Source organism: Henckelia pumila, chromosome 4, assembly GCF_033568475.1.
Source record: "Henckelia pumila isolate YLH828 chromosome 4, ASM3356847v2, whole genome shotgun sequence".
NCBI lineage: Eukaryota > Viridiplantae > Streptophyta > Magnoliopsida > Lamiales > Gesneriaceae > Henckelia > Henckelia pumila.
This window is the reverse complement of record NC_133123.1, coordinates 29,813,202-29,839,638: the sequence shown is the minus strand read 5'-3', so window position 1 is coordinate 29,839,638 and position 26,437 is coordinate 29,813,202. Positions and strand designations below refer to the sequence as shown.

Sequence of the window (26,437 nt, the reverse complement as noted above, 5' to 3'; positions counted from 1 at the left end):
ATATCTTATTATAATATTATAGCAGAGAGGGACAGTAGTTTATACTTTTATATTAAACTGCATATTGGAACCAATGGAGATTCTCGACTTCGACTTTGGATTTAGTTTGTGGATTTGTCTCTTAATTTTGCGCTTCAATTTATGACTTCACATCAAATTCTCGATTATAATAAACTCATACTCCTATAACAGAAAATAATGTTAACACATAGATCACGTCTGAATAAAGTTATACAGGAAACACAACAAAACAAAAACATGACAAGTCTAACTATTTTTTAATTTCGAAACTCGATTGTAACAAATCGCTTCTCCAACTAAAAATAATATATACATTATACAGACAAGCCACGTTTAAAAAAAACATAGAAACACGTCCAATCATGTCATGCCAATTTCTTTGATTTTTTTTTCGATGAAGGTGTGCAACCACCTTAACCTTAATTCAGGCAGTCTCTCAATAGTTATGATTCCTAAGTACAACACCCTAAACTAGAGTCATTCCATTGTCGTCAAGACCCTAAACCACAAGACCTAGATTACGTCAAAAATTAATGGCAGGGATCATTCAAAGATCCCATCTCGAGGATTCATCGAACCATACCCGAGCACGCTAGACCGGTCGTTCTGAATAGGCACCAACCCGGTTCAAATACAAGTTGGTGGTTGCTTATAACCATGCCTCTCAGAATCACCACAATCTTGTCACCTTTCTCCGCCTTCTAGCTCCTCTTGATCTTCGATCTGTGCATCTTCTTTGCTGCTTACTTCTACTCCCTCAGGACTCTCACCAGCATCACTCTGCCGGAAAAGAAGCCCAGTGGCGGGTGAATCTGAGTCATCTTTTTCGAGATATTCATCATCTTCCTTGTCCATCGATCCAGAAGGTACTCCATCCATCCAGGATGGACAGTGGTGCATAGCTCCAAGAGCATTGTGTAGCTGCGAACGAGCTGAAGGGCTTGAAGCATGGGACGACACTTCAGCTGGGTTGTTTCGCAAGCATGAGCACTCGGGGATGGGAAACGACAAAAATGATAACGTTTTCGATCTAGCGGATTCCTGAATCAGACCATCGATTAAATTTCTTCTCATATGTCTTCGTACTGATGTTATCCAGGTGTGGTTGGCTTGGTAAAAGTGGTCCCGGATCTCATCTAAAAGCTTCGCGATTTCTTTCCTACATCACATGGCAAGAAAAACATGATAAGACTATGTCTAGCATCAGGGGTGAATCCAATAAATCAGTAGAGTAGAGTGACTGAGACAACTCAGGATTTTGGGGTTTGAAACCTCCAATTTTGGGGAAAAAATACCGAAGAAACACACACATAATTCCAAAGCTTTTGTCGAATGGGGTGTGGAGGCTATGGTGTCACGAAAATCACCTGTCTAAGAGAAAAGTTTTGGAGGCAGCAAACTGATAGAGCCTGTGCCCCATAACCAAGCTAGCAAAATTCGGGTTTCCTTTACCATCACGATCAAATCCTGCGATAAATACATCTGCTTCTAGACAGATAGTGTAGTCTATCGCCTCCCATAGCAATTTATGTGCATTGGTCCTCAACTCGATAACTGTACTCTCCGGCTCATTATCGCTCTCAGATACCCAACCCCACCAACCTTCAATGTTGTAAGGATATTTTGGTCGAGCTGGTGGTGGCGGGAGTGGACGTGGTCGAGGCCCTGAATTTTTCCAGTCATTGGGCTTCCGTTCGACTTTCACTGGAGGTGATGAAGCCTTGGGAGCTTTATCCACGAGATTAGCTTCCCGACCATACATTTTATTTAGCTCCCACGGCACGCTCAAGGAAGTCCGGTCGACGACATTTTCAAACATTGCATGAAAGGGAATCAGTTTCTTCTGCCCACCAAAGACCTCACCACCAGAAACATATATTACTGTGTCCCATGAGTAGCCATAAGCTCGAAGAAGAATACCAACCTGTAAAAAATAATAATAATAATAATATTCAGTTACAAAAGATGGTCTACAAGAACTCTGACAAGAAACATAATCGATTTATATTAACGAAATATACCTCCTCAGGCATAAGTGGACACAGACCGTTACGAAACTGCGTAGCTGAATCTACAGAAAGGTTCCCTCTGACAATTCCCCGCTTTAGCATCCAGGCTCGCTTATGCTGGATAAGTTCGGTATGCACATCCTAAATAGGAACAGCAGACAAAACAAAGACTGAATGTTTTGCAAACCTTAACGGATTGAAAAAATAATACAGAAGCTAACACTGGAAGGCAAAAGGTTTAACTAAAGAGATACCTGAAAGAGCTCAGCACAGCCATGATATGCTAGAGTATCCCTCGTCATCCCCGGATCATAGGCTATAAATGGACGTCCAGAAGCCCTCAACCTGTACAGAATCTTTGTGGAAAGTTCCTGGACCTCCTCTCTGAACCTTAGAGCATGATAAGCAACCCTACATCTCAGCCTTTGGTATTCTTCTAGATGTGGAGGAAGTACTGCCTGATTCATACCAGATTATATCACAAAGACATATTGGTTTATGCGTGACGTGCCGCCACCATAATTAAAAAGGATAGCTGTGCGCAACAAAATATTATGTGTTCTAGTATTTACCTGCAAGCACCCACCATCCGGTACAACAAGCTCGACAACTGAGTGCATATTCAACACTGGAAGAACATGGTGGAGATAGAAATATGGAGATGCCGACTTGGAGACTTTGAAAGATGGGATCTTTTTCTTTCTTCTCGCGCCTTTAAGATCCTTTGGTAGTGTTTTGACGACCTTGACATCCTCTGCTAAAGCCACCATAAACTGATCCTCGTTATAGAGGTAAGCGAAACTCTTAAACTGCGTGCTGCATAACATTAATGAGTATTGAGTTAACCAATCTTTTGTGCAGCAGAAACATGTATTGAAAGTTGAAAAGAGACCAACCTGATTCCCTTGCTACTTGTAGTGGATTGTATCTCAGGAATAACTAGAGTGGCATTGAGAAGCCGAGCAACGACGACAACATCACAAATCTGCAGAAAAGTAAGATATTGCAAAGAATTCTCCTTCATAAAAAGAATAACAAAAAAATATGCCAGATAGATGAGGCTGTGTTCAAACGACAGCGTAACACTCACAGAGTTTCTGATTTCGTGAAAACCACCTTGTATCCTCACAAATATAAATCCGTTGCTAGTGACAGGAGCTGCAACATATTGAATCCTATTATTAAGTAATAAACAGCATATTCGGACGAAAATATAAAGATATCTTGATTTCTATTTAATATTTTCTGATTTTCATAAACCAAAATTAGGGAATTGCCACCAATCTACCTCAGCTCATCAAGAAAAAAATCTTACCTACATAGTGTCCTCTTGGATTAGCATAAGGATGAATCGAATCAAGAGACCTGACTGGACCCCAAAGTCTTCTATATAATGCAGTCTGCAAATAGCGAAACTATGATGTCCCATAAAACCACCAAACGAAATAAAAAGAACCCTTAATCATACCTACAAAGGTACGGAAATCCACAAAACAGGAACATTAGGCTTCAGAAACATAGAAAGTGCATATGAACATAGGGGATCTAAAACTAAACTTATGAGTAACTCAAAAGGGTACTAATTAGCAATTATACCAGCAGATTGGCCCCACTAAACACCACATTAGAAAAATATTATTCATAAAACCCACTCCATTTCCCTAAAAAGTTCCTCGAATTTTCGCAATTCAATAAACCAAAATCTCTTCTCTCTACAAGAAAAGCATAATTCAATCACACAGTTTCAGCAAACTCGAGACCCACACACCATTAAACGAAACTAAAATCCTAGATTCGAACCGCGCAAACCAAATCGCAGCAGAAAAACACAGGAAATTACACAGAAAGTTTGGATCTTTATCACATTACATCGCTGGAAAATCCTGCATTCTCCAAGATGGGCCTCCAAGAAAAGATGGTGATCGAAGACTGGTAGTCTGAAGCAGCAAACCCGTAAGTGTATCTCGCGAGAAGAAAATGTGCGAAGAGTGAGACAGCAGACAGAACGAGGCCTATAAGCCCCACCCACTTCAGCCTGGACTTGAAAAACACTCCCTTCTCGCCGCCGCTAGGGCCGCCGCCTTTGGCGGGCGAAACCCACCTCATTTCACGCACTGCACGCACCCAGTGAGAGTGAAAGAAGATAGAGACGCGGTGAGAGTGGAAGTCAAAGGAATTGAAAGGAACTGATGATGACTCGTGTGAGTAAGATAATTGCTTGGATTTGGGAACACCAAACGGTTCAGACACAGATTTGTTTGTTGTCTATGTCTATGGGTGTCTATGTATGTAACACTATCATATGTGTGTTTGCATATATAAGTGAAAAAATGGTAAATAGACCATATTTCTTTATACTAAACCCATTCTCACAGGTGGCGCGTCTTAACACGGCTGGATTCTGCCTTCTACATGAGAGAATAGAGATCAGACAACCCCAACAACTCACCAGTCACTTGTCCAGCCTCTCTTGGCTATTCGTGTGTTTGATACGATCGAGTCTCGAACCATAGTTTAAATTTGAAATCTCGAGGCCAGATAATTATGATGATTATATTATATTTTATTTATATATTTTTCGAAAGAGCAGTTCTTAAATTAGACTCGACTATGAAGTTCAACTGTTGGATTGTGGTTTTTGAAATTACATAACCTCCAAATATTTAAGAGGTCTTTTATGTGACGGTCTCGTATATCTATATTTGTGATATGAGTCGGCATGATCTATATATGCAGTGTAAAATAATATTTTTAACATAAAAAAATTAACATATTTTATTAGTCGGGTCAGAGTTGAATATCCGTCTCACGAAAGGAACAAGTGAAACCATTTCACATGTTTTTTTCCCCAAATATCGTGTGTATAATATATATCCCAGATTGATTTAAATAACAAGTTAAAGAGATGTAAAGGATAAATTCCAACATTCGTGCGTACATATTTATTGCCATTTATTGAGGCAAAAAACTTCACACGGACCAAATTTATTAACTTTTAAACTTAGTTAATATGATGAATGATTTGGAAAATCGTTATCTTGATAAATCTAACAACAACAAATATTGGTTTCAAAAAGAAAAATAAAAAAAAACAACAAATATTATTCTATTTCAAAGCTTTAATAATTAACATAGTGCGTATTTTTTATTGACCGATCATTTTATATGCAAATTTTTCCCAAAAAATATTTTAATAACGATTGACGGTATACATGGAATTTTAACCAGAATTCATGTTTGAAATTGTTTGCTTTATTTTCTTAAAAAAATATGAATTATAAATTAAACTAGAGATATTTTTAAGACGAAAATTCAAAATGACTTGTCAATTAATAAATATTTATTAAATATAGAAAATGATATTGCGCCAACAGAAGATAACGTTCGCGTGGTGAGATATGAATCTGAAAGTCCATTTATTTTCTGTATTTGGGCATTTATAAGTCTTCCGAGCAATTTCGTGAAGGTGGTGGGCTTACAATATGACATGATTGCTATGATTAGATGTTTACTTCTTGACTCAGTTAACAAAATAATATTCAATCATTTTCAATGTTTTTCTTCTATCCGAAACCTTATAAAAAAATATACGAGGAAATTAGGTTGAAACAAAAAATAAAAAATTTCAGAATTTAGTAATTTTAATTTATATATTTTAAAAATCACATGTTATATTATTTTATATTAATTGATTATATTTTAACCTTTTTCTAAAATATAAATTGAATTTTATTTATCGTTATACAAGAGTGTTAAATTCAAAGTCAATTATTTTATTTAATTATTTATAAATAATTTCTCGAGTTTTTTGGTCAAAATAATTTGTTTCATAATTATAAATTTAAAATAAAAATAATGAATTTTAATATATAGAAAATAGAATTAATTCGAGATCGAAAGGTAACAATCTCCGTTAACATAATAAAATTCACAAGAAAAAAAAAGTTTAGATAATGTTTTTGACTAACACACATACATATATATGCACAGCATTCATATGTATAAGCAATTATGTAATTGTGTTATACGTGATGTGATGTGTTTCGCAAAATGTAAATAAATTCAATAATTTTACAAAACTATCGAACAATGGAATGTATTGAGATCTTTGGTTCAATATTTTAATTTTTGATGATTCTGAATGAGAAGAAATATATCTCATATTTGGGAATTGCATATTGCACGAAAAAAATGGAGAAGAGTCTGCACAAAAAATGTAAGATTATGTTAAAAAAATCTAAAGATATTTTTCGAAATATTAAAAAATAATTGACGTACAAAGAATGGCTTCATTCTTTCACGCTCTCTTAATTTTTAATAATAATAATATATATATATATATATATTCTAAAAAAATATAGACATTTACGTAAAAAAAAAATTCATTTATTTTTTTCATGACGCGGAAATCAGCCGTCGTGATACTCTGCAAGTCACGTTAGTCAAATAAATCATTGGATAACAACAATAATCGTGATACTCTGTAAGTCACGTTTTAATCAAGTAAATCGTTGGACAACTCATAAATTCATTTTGAGAAAAAAAAATGTATGTTGAGACCTAAGAGAAGCGAATTCCTACTTCACAATTTAGGGAACACTCTTGTATAAGAGTAAAAACTATTTATTGAGCACATGCGGGGTATGTGAAGGCAGCTCCAAATTCCAATTAAAGTCATTAACTACTCCTGACGAAATAATAGCAGCCTAGAGGTGGCATTTTGCAACTCTTTAAGGGTCTTTAAAGGGGCAAAATGCAAATTTTTTCCATTTCAGGGGGGAAACTTTCTTTTACGCAATATATGTATATATATATATAATAATAATAATAATAATAATAATAATAATATATAGAACAAGTGAAATGGGCACGAAATGACGAAATGTAGACCGAACTTCTACTCTTTTTTTTTTTCAAATCGGTCAACTTTTACATAATAATAATAAATCAAATTAGTGGATTTGATATTATTATATGAAAATAATAATAATTTAAATAAAAATTGAGTTAAAAACTTAAATAATACGAATATGTAAAAATAACTGTAATTAGTAATGAGAAAATAATTGAAATTAGATGTTGGTATACATATTACATTTTTTTTAATATAAAATGTAATTTTATATTATAAAACTATGTGTTCTAAAAATAAACTATAACTCTCCATTAAATTTTAAAATTCGTTTTAAATATTGTTTCAAACAACCAGTCATAAATGACCTTTAATTTTTACAAAAAGAGATTTGTGGTTGTACGATATCAGAGTGATAAAAAAGAGGAACATTGTATTATCGTGATCATTTCGTTATTAATTTTTATATTTGAGTTTTATTTTTAAAATTAGATTTATTTTTTTAGACGTAATAAGAGTGGTGCTGGAAACATAAATTTAAAGAATCGAGATTTTGTATATTCTGAACAATTAAATATATTTATTTAGAAAATTGCTTTATCTTATAATTAATTAACTAGATCTCTAGTCTGATAATGTCACTAATCTTTGTTCGCGAGGCAAATCAACTCTTTCATGGATAATATCAATATTATAAAATTTTCCCGTGAAAACCATTTTTTTTAATTATATATGCATAAAAATAAATAACTATATAATTTGATATAAATTGACAGAAAAATTTATAGTAATTTTCGCCGCGTGAGAAATTTGACTCGAACAAAACCAAAACGCAGGACAAAAAGGCGGAGGTGCCCAAGTCCACTCCCTAAACCCAACCAATCGGCAAAATCGGCTTCTACTGCCAAATTCCCCAGTGATCACCGTTTACATCTCGCCCCAAAACCCTGTTTGCCTCTTCAATCGATGTTGTTTCGCTCCCCAAAGAATTCTTTTTCCCATATGTACCAAATTAAACTACTCCATGTTTTATATAATATGATATGATTTGTTGTTTGCAGCTGAACAAGTCAATTGCAGCTTGAAAAATATTTGATGGGATTTCCTCTGCCACGGGTAATTTCTTCTCTTTGGTCGTGTTCCGGGTTTTTTCTTCCTCGAGTTGAAAATGCAGCCGATATTTGGGTATATTACTGAAAGCGATTCTTTTTTTGTGATCCCGTGCTGTTTGTATTCTACCTGTACTGTTGTTGTTTATGAAGTTTTTGGGAAACCCACTTGATCGTTGCGTCGATGATGCCTTGAAAGTTTGATTATTCTATTGATTACCTTTTGTACGTGAAACCTGTATGAGTTAGATTACGTTTCCATTGTGTTTCTATTCAGTTCTTTTTATTGTAGTATCATGTTGATCAATTATCTCTGATTCATGTGCTTATTCGGTTATTCCTGCTTTTTTTAAAAAATAAATATTGTAGCTTTTTTAAAGTATTGCGATATCATCTATTCAAGGTTTTTGTTGTGGTATCATGTAGCTTCTCAAATTCCTAATATTTATCGATTGATGATCATCTTTTTCTTTTACTGGAATTCCAGTTTACTGATTATGTTTCATAAAAAAAGAATGATAGGGTTATCTGGTGTAATGTAAATGTTTGTTTCGGTTTGAATGGATACCATCTCTAAGTTTTGAGTGTTAACAAATTAGCGAAAACTTCTGATGGAATGATTTGGGAACCTATATATCGCTTTAATTCATGCTTATTGTTATCGGCTATGCATTTATATTATATTTTTCATGGTTCATATAATTTGCCTACGGTCAAAATTTAGATGCGGACACGGAGTTCTACGAAGCAAGTAGTGGATTATATTGATGTATGAAATAAAATCAAAGTATTTATGTCCCAATTTCTCGATTTTCTCTTAAAAAAAACAGACAAACAAACAAAGCAAGAATGGGACTATGCGGTGCAGAGTACAGGAACATGAAATATGTTAGGTTGTCACCACCACTTGGGTGAGCTGACATAAATCTCTCTCCCTTTGAAACCCAAGTAAAAAAAAAAAATGTAATGTTAGTTTTCACATGTAAAATTATGATTTATGAATAAACGATGGGTCAATGTTGTCGAACTATTTGCGCTCGGGTCTATCCGTGGATTTAACTATTGCAAATTTGTTTGTGCATGTATCAAAAACCATTTCTCCATTGCTAATTAGTGTCCTTGAATTTTTCGGTGACATTTGGTAGGGTGATCTAAATTTGTTGTGCCATAACATATAAAATCAAGTTCTGGAGAAAAAATTTCTTGTTCCAATAGGACGTCGTATACTGTCTTCTGCCACTGGCAATGAGTTCTTATTCTCTTTCAACTGTTTGGTTTTTAATTGAGTTATGCTTTTCTTTTTTAATGTACAATTCCAGTGACCATGGTACTTTTCCTGCAATGCCTCTGATTTGTAATACGGTTGAAGGACCATAAAATGGTTCATAAAACGGATTTGGTTATAATTGGCATCTCTGTTGGCTTGACTGCGGGCATACTCATAGCATCACTTGTATTCTTTGGCATTTGTTGGTATAAGAGACGTGCTCATCTTCGGCGCTGCTCAAATGAACGATCTGTTGCTATCCTTCCTATACGAACTAATGGCTTAGGTACGAGCATTGATTCAAGCGCCTCTATCTCAAATTCTGTAACTATCCCGGGTTCAGAGTTCCTTGACCAAAAACCTCAACATTCATGGTGGAATAATCATACCAAAGATCGATTTGCTTCAGCATCTGGTATTCCAAGATACCATTACAAGTATGTTGTCCTGTTGAATTAGTTTTCATGCTCATCACGTTTAGCTTAAATTTAATTGTTGTTGGAGGTTCTTTTTCTTGACTGACGTATGATGGCATATTATGATCGCTAAAAGTTGGTTAATTTTGGATGATCCAAGTATTTCCTTGCCAATAATCCCACTACAAATCAGAATACATTCGATATACTATTTAATGTAAGAGTTGGAGATCTTAGGGTTGGAGGGCGTCGGACGTTTCCTTATATTATATTGCAAAGTTAGCAACAAATTTTTATTTTTGTTTCATCCCATGAATTGTATGTTGGGAAGGGTGAAAGTGGAGGAGTTTGATGACCCATGAAAGAGAGGGCAGGACGGGTTTGCTCACTCATAGTATGTTGATTTTACCAAGCTCGATTATGCTTTTCAATCAGGATACTTTTCACTCAGTAATTGTCTTTCATGTTTTGGTATTTACGTCACATGTAGCATTTGATGGATCTATGATTGATGCCCCTTCTCATTTTCAGAGACATTCAGAAGGGAACACAGAATTTCACAACTATTCTTGGCCAGGGTTCATTTGGCCCAGTATATAAAGCCATAATGCCTGCAGGTGAAGTGGTTGCTGTAAAAGTTCTTGCTTCAAATTCCAAACAAGGGGAAAGGGAATTTCACACAGAGGTAGCAGCAAGATCCTTAACTGTTCACCCGGAGATTGTACTACTTACTGACTGTCACGCCTCTCCTCCAATCAACTAATCTCACTTTACCATATGCATTTATACTTTTAAATTCATCACTTGATATTATCGAACAAGAAAGTCCATTCACCCATGAATAAAGAGATCATTCACTTTCCCATGGAAGGAGTACAGTTTAGAACCAATTGAAACGTTATATACCCTTAAAAACTCGACCTGGTGATGGAGACGTATATTTGCAATTAGGGAATAGTTAAATTATAGACCGATATAAATTTTGGTGTCATTTCTAAACATTTTCCACTTCTAAGAATAGACTCCCAATATGCTGCTACTGTGGAACTGAATCATCTCCTTTAATGACAGGAATACTTATTCTACTGTTTCTCATTTTAATGTGAAGGTTGCCATTTGAGCAGATAATATTTTCAGTTCCAAGAAGTATGTGAAGAAATTTTAAAAAAGTAGGAAAACATATTGTTCAAAGGGGACCTTGGACAAAAATAAATATAAACATTTAACGAATTTACTGTGTTGGCTGTATTTTTTTCCTTTCTTAAAGCTTTTACCTGGTGATGTTCTCAGATAGACTGCATCAGATTCACTTTATATAAATGTTCAATTCAGTTCTTGATCTTATGGTATCTACCATTCTTTTCTCAGGTTTCTTTGCTAGCTAGGTTGCATCACAGAAATTTGGTAAATTTAGTTGGATACTGTGTTGATAAAGGAGAACGCATGCTGGTTTATGAGTACATGAGCAACGGAAGCTTGGAAAACCTTATATATAGTAAGTTGATAATACATATGATCTGGTCTGCTGAATACTATTGTCCGTAATCACTATTATCTTATAGCATTGCCATTGCTACTCTCACTCCGTATTTGAATAATATCCTAGTGGAAGAATAAAACTAGTTTGTGTCTGTTTATCCACGAATTAACCAAAGACACAGTGAAAAGGATTTTGCAAGAATTTGAAAGATATGATAGTCTCCATAATGTCCAACCGCAGTAACAAGTCTTGCTGACTTTGATATGGTATTGTTTGGGGCCATATGAATAGTATCAAGAGTCGTGTTCATGTCTAGATAAATGGACGTGGGTCATGTATTCTCTTCTTTTGTATATTTTTATACTCAACTGGCTTTTGATTATCCACACTTTTTTATTTTGGTCATTAGAGCGAGAAAAGGAGGTGGTAATGATGAAGTTAAAATTAACGTAAAAAGGTCTGTTCTTTGATTCATTGTATGTTGGGGTTGTTGTATCAGCGACAAATTTTCACTATTTAAGTCAAATCCTCTGTACAAGTGATCTTATATTACACAACGAGTTAAGTAATGTCTTTTTGAAATAGGCCATTCACATGCATAATTTACAGTTGATTCTTAGCTTGTACTTTGGATACAGTGATCATGTTTTACTTTCCACGTACTACTTGTTCCATATGCAGGAAAACTAAGAACTTTTTAAATTGATTGCCAAACTCTCGTCAAATAACTTTTCTGTCTCCTCATCTCTGTTTTCTTTCCTTATATTTCTCTGGATGGTGACAGCTTATTTTTTTATCCCCACAATTAGGTGAAGACAAACGAGTGTTAAGTTGGGAGGATCGACTGCAAGTAGCCCTAGACATTTCACATGGGATTGAATATCTTCATGATGGGGTTTGCTGAACGATATCATACTTAGTTACCTTTTTTTACAAATGAGAGAACTTGCCATTAAAACGGTTTCGGATTTCTTGTTATGTAACAGGCAGTGCCTCCTGTAATACATCGGGATTTGAAATCAGCAAACATACTGCTGGATTCCTCCATGAGAGCTAAGGTGAATCACAACTCACAAGTTGCTAGAACATAGATTTCTCTATAACAAGATATTTTGATTCTGCATCTTGGCTTCCTTCATTAATAGGTTGCTGATTTTGGACTTTCAAAAGAAGAAACCTACGATGGCCATAAATCTGGCCTTAAAGGTACATATGGGTATATCGATCCCATGTATATATCAACGAACACGTTCACAGCAAAAAGTGATGTATATAGCTTTGGTATTATACTTTTCGAGCTCATCACTGCCATCCATCCACACCAAAACTTGATGGAATACGTCAATCTTGTAAGACACTTGTTTCCTCCATTTCTCTCAGTATTATGGAACTATCGCGTTACTTTCTTCTCACAACCTAAACTTTATATTCTAACTTTGTGTTTCCGTTTCCTTTCTAAGGCTGCCATGACCCCAGATGGTGTAGATGAAATTATCGACGCCAAAATTACAGATTCGTGTAACATAGAAGAGGTGAGGGCTCTTGCGAAAATCGCTCACAGGTGTCTGCATAAAACGTCCCGAAGACGCCCCTCAATCTCAGAGGTTTCACAGGCTATTCTAAAGGTAAAGCAAAGGCGCCTTGTCAAAGAAGATACAATGTCATTTGCCAGAGAAGATTATTCGAGAGCTGTGAGTAGGATAGAGTGTCAGCAACTGGAATTGAAAAAAATGGCCAGTATCAATGAAAGGCTAACAGAATGAGGATGGTTTGGTTTGTGATCTTATTATTTCATTATTTTTGGCGAAACGATATTAGTCATGACAGTGACGAATGTAAGTAAAGGAGGAGGATGACGACTATACAAGGTCTTGATTTACAGCTTTAGTTTTGAAGTGTAGGGCTCTCATTTCCTTTGAACTAATGTGTAAAAACATCTGCTATAAATAGAAATGTTGTTCGAAACTGTGGGGCAATGGTTGGCCTCTAGAAGTGGTATTCTTAGTCATCAGTCACATCAGGATCTTACTATCTGTTTTTTCGTGCAAACTAAAAGAATTATCATTTTTTTTTATCATTTTCGAGATTATCAAATTTGACGGCGAATTTAACTTGGATAAAATGGTATAAACCTCTCCTTTCGAGGAAGAGACGTGAGTTCGATCCCACGTATGTATGGTTGCTTGTGTTAAAACTTAAACATTAGTTTCATAACTAAAATCGGAAACAACGAGCAAAAAATTTACATGAATGATGTATAGTAATTTGAATTGAACATTGCCAGATAAGGATGAAGATATACGGTTTTATTTCACTTGCTTGCCAAAATTTGTTATGCATCCCAGTAAGTCACAGGGTACAATCCGTATATACAAGCTGATAAACAAAAAATGTAAAAGAATCAATAATATCTGTAGAATAACACACACGAGCTGTGTATGATCAATGGAACCTTTCTAGTAGGTCACAAGGCATTCATGTGGATTGGCATAGAAGTAGTCTTCTTCTTTTGGTTTCTCCGGAATGACGATACGCTTCTCTGGTCGTCCCACTCGGTTTTCATGGAATAGTTTCACGGAAGAAGAGAATTCGTCCCAGCTCAATAGACCATTGTTGTATTGATCTACCAAATCGACCAAAACTCGCCGGTTCAGTAGAATAGTCTTCTTAAAACCAAGAAACCTGGAGGGATTCCAAAGGATCTTGAATAAACATAACTATAAAATGAATTATGGCCAGTGTAGGATCGAATACTTGCCACTAATCTAAAATCCATTACTAATTGTAATTGTATAGTTTAAATGTTTTAAATCTTATCACAATCGAAGCACAACATTTTGATAGTTGTGACAGTTGTTGCTGCCCAACTTAATAAAATCAGCTAAAACATAGAAGATATGCAGAATTCATCACATATAGATCACAGGAATATAAATGTACCTGCGATGTCCTTCAACAACTTTAGCCATATTTCCATCATATGTTGGAATAAATATGTCACTCTCCAACGAGACTAGATAATCCAAAGCTGCCATTTGAGATGAATGGTTCCGGAAAAACATTAAGTCGGAGGGTTCCAGCAATGTCTCCTTTTTGACCTATTGGTACAAATGCGATTAGTGGTCAGAAAATGACGTTCTAGAGTCTAAGTACACGAAATTAGGCATTTCGGGATCAAGCTTTAGTTATTCACTACTAACCATGTTAGGAAATGCCCTGACCATACTTCTTAGCCTCCTTTCCCCACCATAAATTTCTCCAGCAGCAATATATATTTGAATGTTATGATCAATACCAAGTGCAGTTAGTATTAGAGCAGTTTCCTCCGGTGTCAAAGGGCATAGACCTTCCTTCCTTTTAAGTTCGGGATCTATGGCTTTCTCCTTCCATAAGGGGTTATCATATCTAGATGATATCAATTTATGCCGTCAGCAAAAGAACATGATTCAGTATTTTTACACGGATAGATGAACACTTTTTTTACCTCATTGCAGTTAGCTCATTCACTTCCTCAGCGTCACAGCCTCGAGAGCATCCAGAAAAAGATAGCATATCCATCTCGTATCTAAGATGAAGAACCAAGAAATGACCATTTTGCCTCAGCATCCCCACAATTTTTTGGCCCAATTCTTCTATTTGGGCAGTGAATTTCAAGGAACTAAAATTCACCCTACACCTTAGCTTCTGAATCTCAAGTGGTAACCCATTATTAGCGAGCCGGGCATCCGTTTTATTCAAGTGAACAACTTTATATTTCTTAAGAAGAGGAAGAATCTGCAATGAAAATCACAACATGAATTCCATCATATAAAAATATTCATTCAAAGTACCGACTCCAATTATCTTAAGAAAAACAACCTGAGAGTGGTAGTAAGAAATGTTCGACCAACTAATAGGTGGTAACTCATAGAACATTCCCAGCTCAACTCTTTGTTTAAGCCTAGGAGGAAGCTCTTTAAGTATCCGAACTTCATCTCTCAAAGATGCAATGAAGTGATCAACATCAAATATGTCCTGGAAAGAACTAAAAAGAAAATATAATCTTAGCAACTGATGAATGGTAGTCCAACGTTAGAACTTAGAGAAAACGCCAAATTTCATCTACCTCGTATCCGCCCAAAATGAAGTTTTATCCAATTCCGGGACAATAAGGGTGACGTTAAGGTATCTTGCAATAGAGACCATATCACATATCTGCAAAGGAAACCAAGAAGCAACTGATCATCAAGAAATATCTTTTGATCAGATACAAAATCGCACCTAGTTTTCAAACATCTAGTTATGAATTATAATCAACAAGAAACAACTTACAGCTGCTCGCATTTGGTTAAGTCCTCCATTGCAAGAAACAATAAGATATCCATTGTTGTTGTACACCCCTGGAAACAATACAACCAGATTGACAAAAAAGGAGAAGAATTCGAATGTAATAAGGCAAATGACACTCCACTGATGGACTAAGTAGTGAGATTCAACATCTAAAGTCAATAATGAACAAGAAAGAATTCTAGAATCAGAACTAGCAAACTCCTATATGAAACAAACAGAATAGAGAGGCAAAAAACCAAAAACCAGAAACTCACTCTTCGGAGGATAATGAAGTTTAGGTTGAACAAACGAAGTATCGGTCAATAACTTCATATCAAGGGAACTGGAACAAGAAGGCCAACTTTTCAATAACCTTGGCCCCCAAACTTCTCCTATTGCCACCAATTGAATGATGCATGTCCACAGCAATAATGTAGTGATTAGCCTTATAATCCAAAGCTTCATTCTACCATGAGTCACCCCCAAAACCTTGGCATCTTTCACTTTCACTCCACCCAAAAACTTCATATTTATATCCCAATGTCCACATTTCTTTTTTCCCTTCTCATCATTATCCTCCACTCTACACATTTCGATACCAGTACCAAAGAAACTCAGGCAAAAGACATGAAATTCCGAAGACCCTTGACAAAAATTCGGTGTCGAGGTGCTAATAAAGTTCTAAAAGAATTAAAATACTACTAGCATATGGTTCAAAATCAAATCTTGAAACTAATTTGGATTAAATTAAGAGTGTGGTTACGCAAAACGAGGCGAATCTAAATCTTTAATTATTATATTATCATTAAACAAAACACATCGAAAGCACAGACGGAAAATCACAATGCTAACTAATGACGATCTTACTTATCTTGAAAACTGCTCTTCCCAAACTCTCATTATTCATCAAAACACGCATACATTGCGAAGCATTCAAGTTAACGCCAGCAAAGGGTAGTTTGTAAATATGTACCAGCAGCGAAAAAAGGCCAAAAAAAGAAAAAGTTTCGGGTGAATAAGGCGAATGGAGGATCAAAACCGAGATACTGGAAAACCCTTCTGAAGATTTTGGATTCCAGAGAGAAAATGGAAAGATTTCTACGAGATGAGACTCAGGGAAGAATGTTAACACACAAGAAAGCACACAGTGGTGACCGTAGTTATACCGTCGGTGTGGAATGTTTTTCTATGAACTTCATCATTATATATTTTTTTAAAAAAAAATATAAACATTAAATTTTGATTTTCCTGTCAATTATTTCGTTATTCTTCAATACAATATATATAAATTTTTCTCGTTTCACTTTAAATTATGAGATGTAATGTCGCAACATAAATCTCGATCAGAATCTCCTTATTATTTTATTTAAAAAACTAGTACATATATATTAATAAAATATTTTGGTGTTAAGTAATATCAGTGTAAAAAATTCAAAAGATCTAATAAAATTAGAAACTTTATATATTCATATAAAAATCTTAGCTACTTTTAAATTTGATGATCGCTTCATAATTACTTGCTTGTATTGAGACTTGAGAGTGGTATGATCGTTTAAAAATGGATAAAATTAAAATAAATCTTACGGTTAAATTTGAATAAAATTTAGATAGATTTATTTTTCTTTTTCAGTATTAAGATTTTTTAATAAATATAATTATGAATATGTATAATTTTGTCGATCTAAAAACGAATAGATGGTGATATAAAAAGTAATTATTATATGTTATTATTGCATATATATTCTTAATATAGACTAGGGAACAAACAAATAATTGACAGTTCGACTTTGGAGTATATGGGATTTCGAAATCTCGAGGGCTGCCTTTGCCCGTGATATGTTGTTTGTCCTTGCGGCAATGTGGCACTGTTATTATTGTTATTTATTTAAACTTGTTATTCCATCTACTATATTATACTATCCATTCTTTTTTTTAAAAAAAAAAAAAAATTAATACTAATGCTTCAAGTGCAAGCAGTCGTGAGTTGTCCAACCTGTGGAGGATTATAGTTCGAAAGCGGGCTGTGGCATTGGAAGTGAACAATTATCTTCATAATTCAACGTTTGTATCTCTGAAGCATATGCGACGATCGGCAAACCGTGTTGCTCATTGTCTTGCCCGTGAAGTGATTAAAATAGGATCGAATTTGGAGTTTTTTGGATGTAATATTCCTTCGTGGCTTAACGAAGTTGTAATTGCTGACTCAAACATCTGAAATATATGGTTGGTTTCTTTTCAAAAAAATAAAATTAAATTAAGCTCCTCTCGTTTATGCTAAGTTCTTCGATTTCCTTCCTCTAAATTTACCACATGATAAAATATTTTTCAAATAAAAATAATAAGTCTTAATAAAATGTGACTCAAACGATTTAAGATTGGTTATTTGGTCGATTCACCGGAATAACTATTGTTTAATTAAAAACGATTAAGTCGATAGCTTATCTGACATCAAAATATTAAAAGATTCAATGTTTGAGACGAAATCTCGAGTTGCAGACCAAATTATAACAAATACACTCTTCGATTAAAAATAATAATCAAATAGTAGGAGAAAAAAATAAATAAATGATCACTTGTTAAAAACCCCTCTCACGATCTAACTCGATGAGTAAAAGACTTAAACTATATCAAAGTGACGTATTTTTAGAATAATTTAAAACATATATATGGTAATTGAGAAGTTTAGAATATATAGCTATCTTATTATGTTTTAATTTCTTAAAAATTACGAACATCGAACTAATTGAACGGATAGGATGAAAAATCAAAATACCAAACAAACTAATAAATTAAATTTATAAATTCCGAATTTCCAGATTAAACCTATTTTATCCCCTATTTTGATTTAACTGAGATTTTGCCCCGGTGGTTGGGACATGTAAAAATGGTGGAAGAATTTAAGTGCTCCATTTAGTCAAAAACCTCTCGGTGGGCACTAAGGAATCGGTCATTTTCAAGGGAATGAGTAGGTGAAATAGTCTTATTCATTTCCTAAAAAAAAGTCTCATTTAAGTGTTTAATATATATATATATATATATATATATATATATGAAAAACTGCAATTTTGGTCATGTATGTTCGTTATTTTGCGATTTCGGTTCTGTATGTTTTCATACACGTCAGCTCCACATCAGCACTATATTAGTGCCGCATCAGCACCACATCGAAAAAAAGACTAAAATTACCAAAAAAAACAAATATAACGAACTAAAATTGAAATCTGAAAATATAAAAGACCGAGATCGTAAAATGACAAATATACATGACCAAAAAAGCAATTTTTTCATATATATTATAAAAAATATTTTTTTAAAAAAAAAACATTATTGTCTCATGAATTTTAATGCAACCATTACTTTGGTAATGGTGGTCACAAGGACCCAATTTAATTGGACGATAAGTCATCTTTCGGGGTAGGTTGAGCCAATAAGAGCTTCAATTGTCGCGTGAAAACTTGTTTCTTTCTTCTTCGATCCACCTTTTCATTTTATTCCATTTAAAAATAATAATAAATAAATCAAAAAATAAAAATAAAAAAGGAAATCAGTTGGTCGAAAAGTGAGAAATGAAAGTGATTGAGAATTACTGAATAATAAATAAATGGATCTGAGTCATCTGACTTTCATGGAATATAGTTTCCATTGTTCGGATAAATTAGAAAGTTTCTCATGTCAAATAATTTAGTGCTGCTATCGAACTATTTGGAGATTAGATATATTAAAATTTTGAGTAACACTCCTGTGAGACAGTCTCATCCGTAAGACGGGTCAATCCTACTCATATTTATAATAATAAGTAATATTTTTGGCATAAATTGTAATACTTTTTAATGGATAACCCATACAAGAGACCCGTCTCATAAAAATGACCCTTAAGACCGTCGAGTTTTTGCCTAAAATTTTATTAGTTTTCTCTTATACATGATGCGTTTATATGCATAATTTTTTTATAAAAAAATATATGTTTTTTAATACTAATTAATTTTCATGTTATTTTTAAGATTGATATGATAAATTAAATATTTTAAAAATTTAAATTAACATATAAAAATATTTACTAATTAAAAATATTAAAAATCGATAAGACATTATAATTTTGCTAATAATTTAGTTAACATATACTATTTAACATTATTAATATTATAGAGACGATATAATTGTCGTTTTTATTTAGGTTTCACCAAATTAAATTAATTAGTGTGAGGCAGATTTTTTAATTAAATAATAAGATATGTGTATATTAAAATAATGAAAAATATATATATTAAAATTTTGATTAAAATGCAAAACAAATTATATTGGTAGTTTTAGAATACAAGTAAATTAAGTACACCAAAATGGTTATTCTATAATAAGAGATAATACTCTTATTTTTCTTGACACGTAACATAAAGTTTTATTGCTGAAAATCAATGTCCTTATAATAAATACTCTTCTTTAATAATATATACCAATAATCATATAGGTGTCGTGTCATGACTCATGTGTGTGTGTGTGTATAAATATATCTTAACTTAGGCAAGGTTTTTATTTTGGTGTTATTTTTTTGCAATTTTAGAAATTCCAACAAAGTATTGGTTGCAAAGAGATTGTCGGTCCGTTTGTCCTTAGTACCATTAAAATTTAAATTCTAAAATATATTCCGCCACCAGCAAATGCAATTATGTCGGAGCATTAATATCGATAGGTGGCGATATTATATAGGACCATACGTACCAAATTTGGTACAAGAAAAATAATGTGATCACGTCCCACCGCGGCATCCATTTATTGTATATGCTTTCAAATTTTATAATGTATATATTATAAGAAGAGAAAATACTTCTCGCCTAATCCATTTGTGATCATGGAAGATTTATATTCAGTTATGATTTAGAAGAGATATTTTAAAAAAATTATCCGAAATTTGATGCAACGTACACGCGAAAATTTACGATTTTGAATTTGAGTTCGAATCCGAACAACTCGAAAAAAGTATCCCGTTGAAAAACCATGACCCTCCCAAAAGCTTAATGGGGCAATCTCTCAAGTCTCAATAATTGGAGTAATGGACTTGCCATATGTAGCTAATGCTAAAAGGCCATTAATTGAGAAGGATTTTATTTGTCTAAATAAAATTATGTATAATTGGGCTTATTATCATAGACCCAATATACATCTTTTTGGCCCAACTCTCCTCTTTGTTTGGTCATCTCAAACTCATTGTTAGGGTTGTCTTCTACAGTTCTCACCCATGGGCTCTTGTATTTCATCTATTTGAGTTCAAATAATATTGGTTAATGGTAGTGATTGTGGATTTTCACGTCACAAAAAAAATAATTACTATGTTCGATATAATAACTATACGATTGTTATAAGCAAATTTCGACGCTTAGATTTTGTCATAAAATTGAGGTTATGGTGTCATGACTCATTCAATCAGCAGTGAGTAACGTTTTCCGAGATTTGAAAGTTCAAAAGAGCGTTAACTGGTAGTCTGGTATGAATACTTTGAAAATCAATTGGTGCAACTTGCATAATGATTTATGACGTCCGAAGCAAATGCCATATTTTCTAGTATTTTTCAATAATATATATATATGTATGTATGTATGTATGTATATCGACCGAAGTGGTATTGCATTCTGTACCTCTAATAATATTTTTGTAATATCCAATATAATGTTGTTTTTTTTTTAAAAAAACTATGTATATATTTTTTTATAACAATACTATAGGACAACATTTGTTAAGTTGTTTAAATCTATTATTATTGTAAAACATAAACATAATAAAATTTCAAATGTAAACAAGTGTGGACCAAGTTTATTTCGAAGTACTTTCACGTAAAGATTTTAAAAGTAGTATTTTTCTTTTAATTATACATATGTGGTGACCGTTATATGGATAATGTAAAGTGCAAAATCAAGGGGAGCTTGACACAACAGCAGGCGGCACTCCGGGAAACCCAGGCGTCGGCTGGAAGGGAAACGGGGGGAAAGAGATGGGAAAAGGTGGCGGCGGTGGCGGAGCTGATGGAGTAAAGCCAGGTATTGGCGGCAGCTTAAAAACCGGGGGTGAAGGCGGCGCAGGGAAAACGGGAGGAAAGATACTAGGCGGCGGGGAAGGAAATACAGGTGGAAATATCGACGACGGTGGCGAAGGAACAACCGGAGGAAGTAAAGCCGGCGGCGGCAGAAGAGGGTTTGGAGGGAATAGCGGGTTGAACGGATTCGGTACCAGCGGAATTTCGGAAGTTCCGGGCAGATTTATCTCTTGATCATCAGATGATCTTGGAGGCTTTATCGAGATTTCTTTAGCAGACGCGGGTGGTAGATATGGAATTCCGGGGAGCGGCGGCAGCTGAGGAAGCTGCGGCAGCGGTGGCAGCCGTGGAAGCGGCGGGAGATGGCCTAAAACAGGGGGATCTTGAACTGTGGGGTCATTATTATAATAATAAGCGTTTGAAACCATGAAAGATTTGTCATGATCATCATGATGAACACTTTGTTTCTTCCCTATTCTCGGCTTCTGATCGCAAACCAGTGGCTGATTCAAAGGCTTGAACGTGAAAAATCCGGCAGAGAAAATGTGCACGCCATGTTTTCTTGATTTAAGGTTCAAAGAAGTCGAAGTGGCGGTTGCAGCCACAGCACAGTAAGGTTCATTGCTGCTGATTAGCTTCACAGAACATCCCATTATTTTCTTGACATGTTTGCTCACAGAGAAAGGGAGATTCACTTTGAATTCTCCATGATTATCTGTGTTCACTTCTTTCCGAAAACTCAAACTCGAACTCGATCTCGTGTTCTTGCACTCAACCGCAACAGTTGCACCTAAAACACACAACATGCAAAAAATCCAATCAAAGTTAAAAATGTTGAATGAACAAGTTTTAGATCATGAAATGAGACCTTTAATAACGTGGCTGGCTTTGGGGAAATCCTGGTGGAAGCATGTATCACAGTACACAGTTCCTACAAGAACTGCAGATGGAAGCTTCTTCTGATTCTTGGATAACTCCGAGCAGCTGATACTAAAAGCTAAACTAAGAAAAATCAGTGTCCGAAACAAAGACATCATGTAGCATAAAATCAGCTCTACAAAACTAAATCAAATTGTGTTGATTAGTTTTCAAGAGAAAGGCTTTCCAAGAACCCCTAAAATTCCTCTGAATATATGTGTATTTTTTGTGATGGAGAGCTAGCTAGCTATATTTTGTAGGAAAGGTGTTATCTTTTTATACTAGCCAAGAATAAGGGGTCTTAATGTCATTCATGAAGAAACAAGTAAACTGCAAACTAGCAGCAGTTATTAGTAAGTATCAAACAGGGGAATTTTAAATGTAAAGAACTAATTAAAGTAATCGAAATTATGTGAATAATTCTTCAATATTAGTTGATTGGGAGTTGGGGTCCAGTTAGTTCACGAGATGCTCAAAGCTCTCACGAAGTTCATGTGTCTGTCTAGGTTCACATACCAAACGTGGCGTAGGTTACATTTGCATGAGTTTGCTCATCAAACTTTTGCCTGTAGATCACTTCATCATGTGATTTTAAAGTGGTACTTGAGTTTTGGTAGGGTCTAGATTGATTAATGGTGGAGATAGCTTAAATTTTAGGAAAAATTATTTTTTTGGTCCCCTACATTTGTCACTTTGTGATTTTGATCATTTATATTTTCATATTAAATATAACAATGTAATAATGTGTTAAAGTTTGATTAATTATATAAAATACCAGAATCACGAGAAGATAAATACATAATATATACATTACAAATTTTCCTTTTCTGTGGTTCTATGAGTTTGTGCCATCTGTGGCATAAAATTCTGATTTTGATGAGTACAAGTGTTTGACATACATATTGTTATGTGTCGGGAATTCCAGTTCTTCACGGGTTCACATGCAGCAATAATTCCCTTTGGCGATATATAGAACTATGTGAATATGTCTATATTATATTGTATTGTGTTGATGTGCATCTTTGCTTCTATAGTCCGAATATACACATTCTCTCTTATCTATCTATCTATATATATATATATAAAATATTATAATGCACGAAGGTATTAAATAATCGTTTTTGATCATTTTAATATTATTCACTAAAGGTAACATATCACTTCCCTACTTTCTCACATTCTTTTCTTAACCATTTTTTTTTTTGTAACAGTGAAAAATAAATCACGACAATATATATATATATATGAAACGTATGATTTATTTATTATATCACAAACGCAAAGCGTGTGCTTAAATGTTAGTACTATATTTAGGGCTGACAAAAAATATCGAAATGCCGTCATACCGTCTTTACCGTACCGAAAAAAAATCGAAAATTTTTGGTATTTCGGTACGGTATGATACCGTACCGAAATTTTCGGTATCGATATCGGTATAAGATTTTTAAATTTTTGGTATTTCGGTATACCGAAAAAAAAATCGGTATACACGGTATCGGTATGATACCGTGTATACCGATACTTTTTTTTAAAAAATAGTGTAAAAAAATCGATATACACGGTATCATACCAATACCATATGCGATTTCCGGTACGATATGTGGTATACCGTACCGAACCATCCCTAACTATATTAAGTATGAAGAAAGCTGAAAGCTTTGGTACGTTGATATGCCATCACTCGTTCGTTTTGTCATTTGATTGTCGTATGATTACGGAAATATCATTTCATTATATTTTTTTGTCCTTTAATTTTTATGGATATTTATTTACAAAAATGTCATTTTCTTCCTATTTTTTATTATTATTTTTATTTTTAATTAAAAAATAGATAATAAAAAACATGTAACGCGTGAGTTCGAATACTAATTACTATTATTGAGAGGGAAGGGACTAGTCCAACCAACGTGGTTGGGTGGTATGAATTTCATTTCATTTCATTTCCTCACTTTTTTCTATAACAAATTTCAAAATTTGCTAAATTACCCGAATCAAATTTAAAATTTTAAAATATCAAATATTATAAGCACATAATCCGTATATCGAGACACTAATAAATTATAATAATTGGTAACTTAATGACTAATCTGATTTAGATATGTTTGAAATCCAAAAATCTTATCAATCCAATGAAATCGGGCTAGTTGCCGTTTGGTGAGAATCAAAAAGTTTTTTTTTCTTGTTATTTATCCCATATGATTTTTTTTCACACAAATATTCTTCTACAATAGTGTTTACTTGACATATAGTTTTAAAATATTTATGTTTAAATTTTTTTTTGTTGAATATAATAAATATCCTTACTGGTAGATCGATCAAACAATTACGATTGAGTTGTTTTACGGTTCAAAAGATTCAATTACACTATTATCATCATTTATAATTTTTTGGTAAAACAACAACAGTCGATCCTACACTTTGTTTATCAATTTAGTTCATTTGTGAAAAATACCATTTAATCATCAAACGTGATTTTACATATTTCTTTTTTTTTTTCTCATAATTTATTTACAAAATAGTCCCTCGAAAAATATTGATATGTGAGATCGTATCACAAAAGACTCGACGTCAAATGACGGACAAGTGAGATCCGATCGCTTCAAAATCAACTTATTTATAACTTTGAAAAATAACACCACCAGCTCCGCTTCCGAGCCAGGGCGTGTGTTTTCAAACCAAACCAGGCACACAATTGTAACTATGGTACACTTAAACCACAATATGGTCACCAACTGCTAATTAACAATCAATCATCAATCATCAAAGCATAAAAATAGAAAGAGGGAAGCGTTTGAAGCAAACAAAAAAAACATTTAAACACACGACCAAGAATCTTGCTAACTACTTGTTCTTGGTGGAGGCCATTCTCCCCCTGACGCCTTTGAAGCAGGCCACCAATTCCACCTTGTCCGGAAGATTTTCCTTAATCACAGGCTCTTGCCCGAACTTGATGGCCCACTCGCACAATTCAGGCAGCACGTGTGGCTCCATAATCCGCAACCCCGCCACTTCTTGCACGGCTTCCATCCAATGTGCGAGCCACCCAAATGACAAGTCCACCAATCCAATCCTATCTCCCCCGAAGAATTTCTTCCCTGCCAGTGCCTCGTCTTGTATGATTCTCAGAGTTTCCAACACTTGTTGTCCCCTCTTCTCTCGATTCTCTTCGGAAGACATAAAGAAGTCGAAGAAAATGGGAGCCTGAAAATCAAGAAATTAGTTTATAAAAAACGATCGATGGTAAAATTAATCTAATTCATTCAATCCATGATGATCACAGGCCTTCTGCTGCCCGAAATCGATCCAAAAACGAGCGATGGCTCTGTCATAAGGATCTTGAGGCATCAAGGGGTTATCCCTATCAGGCCATGTTTCTTGTGGACGGGGTTGTACTCCAAAAGAGCAGCACTCTTGTTGTTGCCCAGAAGATCTTCTTCGATGTACTCGAACGCCACCCCCTTCATCTTCAGTGCCCATATCACTTTGTAAACATAAGCGCTCGTCCAAAAGCCATGCAGAGTTACTTTAGATTGCTCCATCATGTTGATTTTCTGGCAATTTATTTTCACTTTCACTCCAAATTCATTCATTAAAAGTAATCTTGGGATCGAGTCTATATTATATTTATGCTATATATAATATTACTTGGTGTAACGTAACGACGTTTCATATTATATTAAAACATGTAATTCTTGCGTTCCTTAAAAAAAAACACAAACATACATACTCGTGGGACTCGGGGCTCATGATATTAAAAAATCCTTTATTATTTCTTTTTCTGGGAAGTGGTGATTCACGGGAAACAATTAAACAAATTAAAAGCATATGCAGCTACGTTCATCTTTCGCGAGTTTTAATTAAATCAAATAAAAAAATTAATATATATATATAGCAATGTATTTATTTTTTAAAATTTGTCATTATTAGCTGTTTTTTTTATAACTTTAGCAATTCATCGTTTTACTAATTGAAAAGGTACCTAAGGAGCTAAAATCATGTGAAGGACGTTTAGAAAAAACACATTATTTATTA

At 34.2% G+C, this 26,437-nt stretch overlaps 4 protein-coding genes and 1 pseudogene across 5 annotated transcripts; 1 reads left to right on the top strand and 4 right to left on the bottom strand.

Annotated features, from left to right (window-relative positions):
* Positions 1 to 291: 291 nt before the first annotated feature.
* On the bottom strand, positions 292 to 4,484 carry LOC140864021 (O-fucosyltransferase 27). Its single transcript, XM_073267898.1, has 9 exons — positions 3,900 to 4,484; positions 3,346 to 3,430; positions 3,121 to 3,188; positions 2,927 to 3,015; positions 2,603 to 2,846; positions 2,285 to 2,488; positions 2,043 to 2,171; positions 1,389 to 1,945; positions 292 to 1,180 (listed from the first exon to the last, which is right to left on the bottom strand). Exons 1-9 carry the CDS (start codon positions 4,134 to 4,136, stop codon positions 706 to 708), a joined length of 2,088 nt encoding a protein of 695 aa, XP_073123999.1. The 5' UTR covers positions 4,137 to 4,484; the 3' UTR covers positions 292 to 705.
* Positions 4,485 to 7,691: 3,207 nt separating this feature from the next.
* On the top strand, positions 7,692 to 13,179 carry LOC140867485 (calcium/calmodulin-regulated receptor-like kinase 2). Of its 2 annotated transcripts, none has more exons than XM_073272556.1 (8): positions 7,692 to 8,067; positions 9,311 to 9,695; positions 10,206 to 10,359; positions 11,043 to 11,169; positions 11,964 to 12,049; positions 12,141 to 12,212; positions 12,300 to 12,503; positions 12,615 to 13,179. In XM_073272556.1, the coding sequence occupies exons 2-8, from the start codon at positions 9,370 to 9,372 to the stop codon at positions 12,915 to 12,917; spliced, it is 1,272 nt and encodes a 423-aa protein (XP_073128657.1). In that variant the 5' UTR covers positions 7,692 to 8,067; positions 9,311 to 9,369; the 3' UTR covers positions 12,918 to 13,179. The 2 variants fall into 2 exon arrangements, with proteins under 2 accessions (XP_073128657.1, XP_073128656.1); XM_073272555.1 differs by having other exon boundaries at positions 7,692 to 7,998; positions 12,615 to 13,178.
* A 272-nt stretch (positions 13,180 to 13,451) lies between these two features.
* Positions 13,452 to 16,621, bottom strand: LOC140867484 (rhamnogalacturonan I rhamnosyltransferase 1-like). Its single transcript, XM_073272554.1, has 8 exons — positions 15,738 to 16,621; positions 15,466 to 15,533; positions 15,260 to 15,348; positions 15,013 to 15,178; positions 14,639 to 14,928; positions 14,355 to 14,559; positions 14,095 to 14,252; positions 13,452 to 13,836 (listed from the first exon to the last, which is right to left on the bottom strand). The coding sequence occupies exons 1-8, from the start codon at positions 16,051 to 16,053 to the stop codon at positions 13,611 to 13,613; spliced, it is 1,518 nt and encodes a 505-aa protein (XP_073128655.1). The 5' UTR covers positions 16,054 to 16,621; the 3' UTR covers positions 13,452 to 13,610.
* A 4,648-nt stretch (positions 16,622 to 21,269) lies between these two features.
* Positions 21,270 to 22,684, bottom strand: LOC140866853 (uncharacterized). The gene is made up of 2 exons (XM_073271912.1): positions 22,356 to 22,684; positions 21,270 to 22,277 (listed from the first exon to the last, which is right to left on the bottom strand). The coding sequence occupies exons 1-2, from the start codon at positions 22,522 to 22,524 to the stop codon at positions 21,367 to 21,369; spliced, it is 1,080 nt and encodes a 359-aa protein (XP_073128013.1). The 5' UTR covers positions 22,525 to 22,684; the 3' UTR covers positions 21,270 to 21,366.
* A 2,562-nt stretch (positions 22,685 to 25,246) lies between these two features.
* LOC140860752 (glutathione transferase GST 23-like) lies at positions 25,247 to 25,995 on the bottom strand (annotated as a pseudogene).
* Between the last annotated feature and the right edge of the window lie 442 nt (positions 25,996 to 26,437).

Bases quoted from the DNA above. Each gene is read 5' to 3' on its own strand.
- LOC140864021 (XM_073267898.1), bottom strand. From the start codon at position 4,136: ATGAGGTGGGTTTCGCCCGCCAAAGGCGGCGGCCCTAGCGGCGGCGAG. The intron at 3,016-3,120 runs GTGAGTGTTACG...ACTTTTCTGCAG, and splicing joins TTCACGAAATCAGAAACTCT to ATTTGTGATGTTGTCGTCGT. The intron at 1,946-2,042 runs GTATATTTCGTT...TATTTTTTACAG, and splicing joins GTCCACTTATGCCTGAGGAG to GTTGGTATTCTTCTTCGAGC.
- LOC140867485 (XM_073272556.1), top strand. From the start codon at position 9,370: ATGGTTCATAAAACGGATTTGGTTATAATTGGCATCTCTGTTGGCTTG. The intron at 10,360-11,042 runs GTAGCAGCAAGA...TTCTTTTCTCAG, and splicing joins AAAGGGAATTTCACACAGAG to GTTTCTTTGCTAGCTAGGTT. The intron at 12,050-12,140 runs GTTTGCTGAACG...GTTATGTAACAG, and splicing joins TTGAATATCTTCATGATGGG to GCAGTGCCTCCTGTAATACA.
- LOC140867484 (XM_073272554.1), bottom strand. From the start codon at position 16,053: ATGTGTAGAGTGGAGGATAATGATGAGAAGGGAAAAAAGAAATGTGGA. The intron at 14,253-14,354 runs GTTAGTAGTGAA...TTGTACCAATAG, and splicing joins TCAGGGCATTTCCTAACATG to GTCAAAAAGGAGACATTGCT. The intron at 13,837-14,094 runs GTACATTTATAT...GAATCCCTCCAG, and splicing joins GTTGTTGAAGGACATCGCAG to GTTTCTTGGTTTTAAGAAGA.
- LOC140866853 (XM_073271912.1), bottom strand. From the start codon at position 22,524: ATGATGTCTTTGTTTCGGACACTGATTTTTCTTAGTTTAGCTTTTAGT. The intron at 22,278-22,355 runs GTCTCATTTCAT...TGTGTGTTTTAG, and splicing joins AGCCAGCCACGTTATTAAAG to GTGCAACTGTTGCGGTTGAG.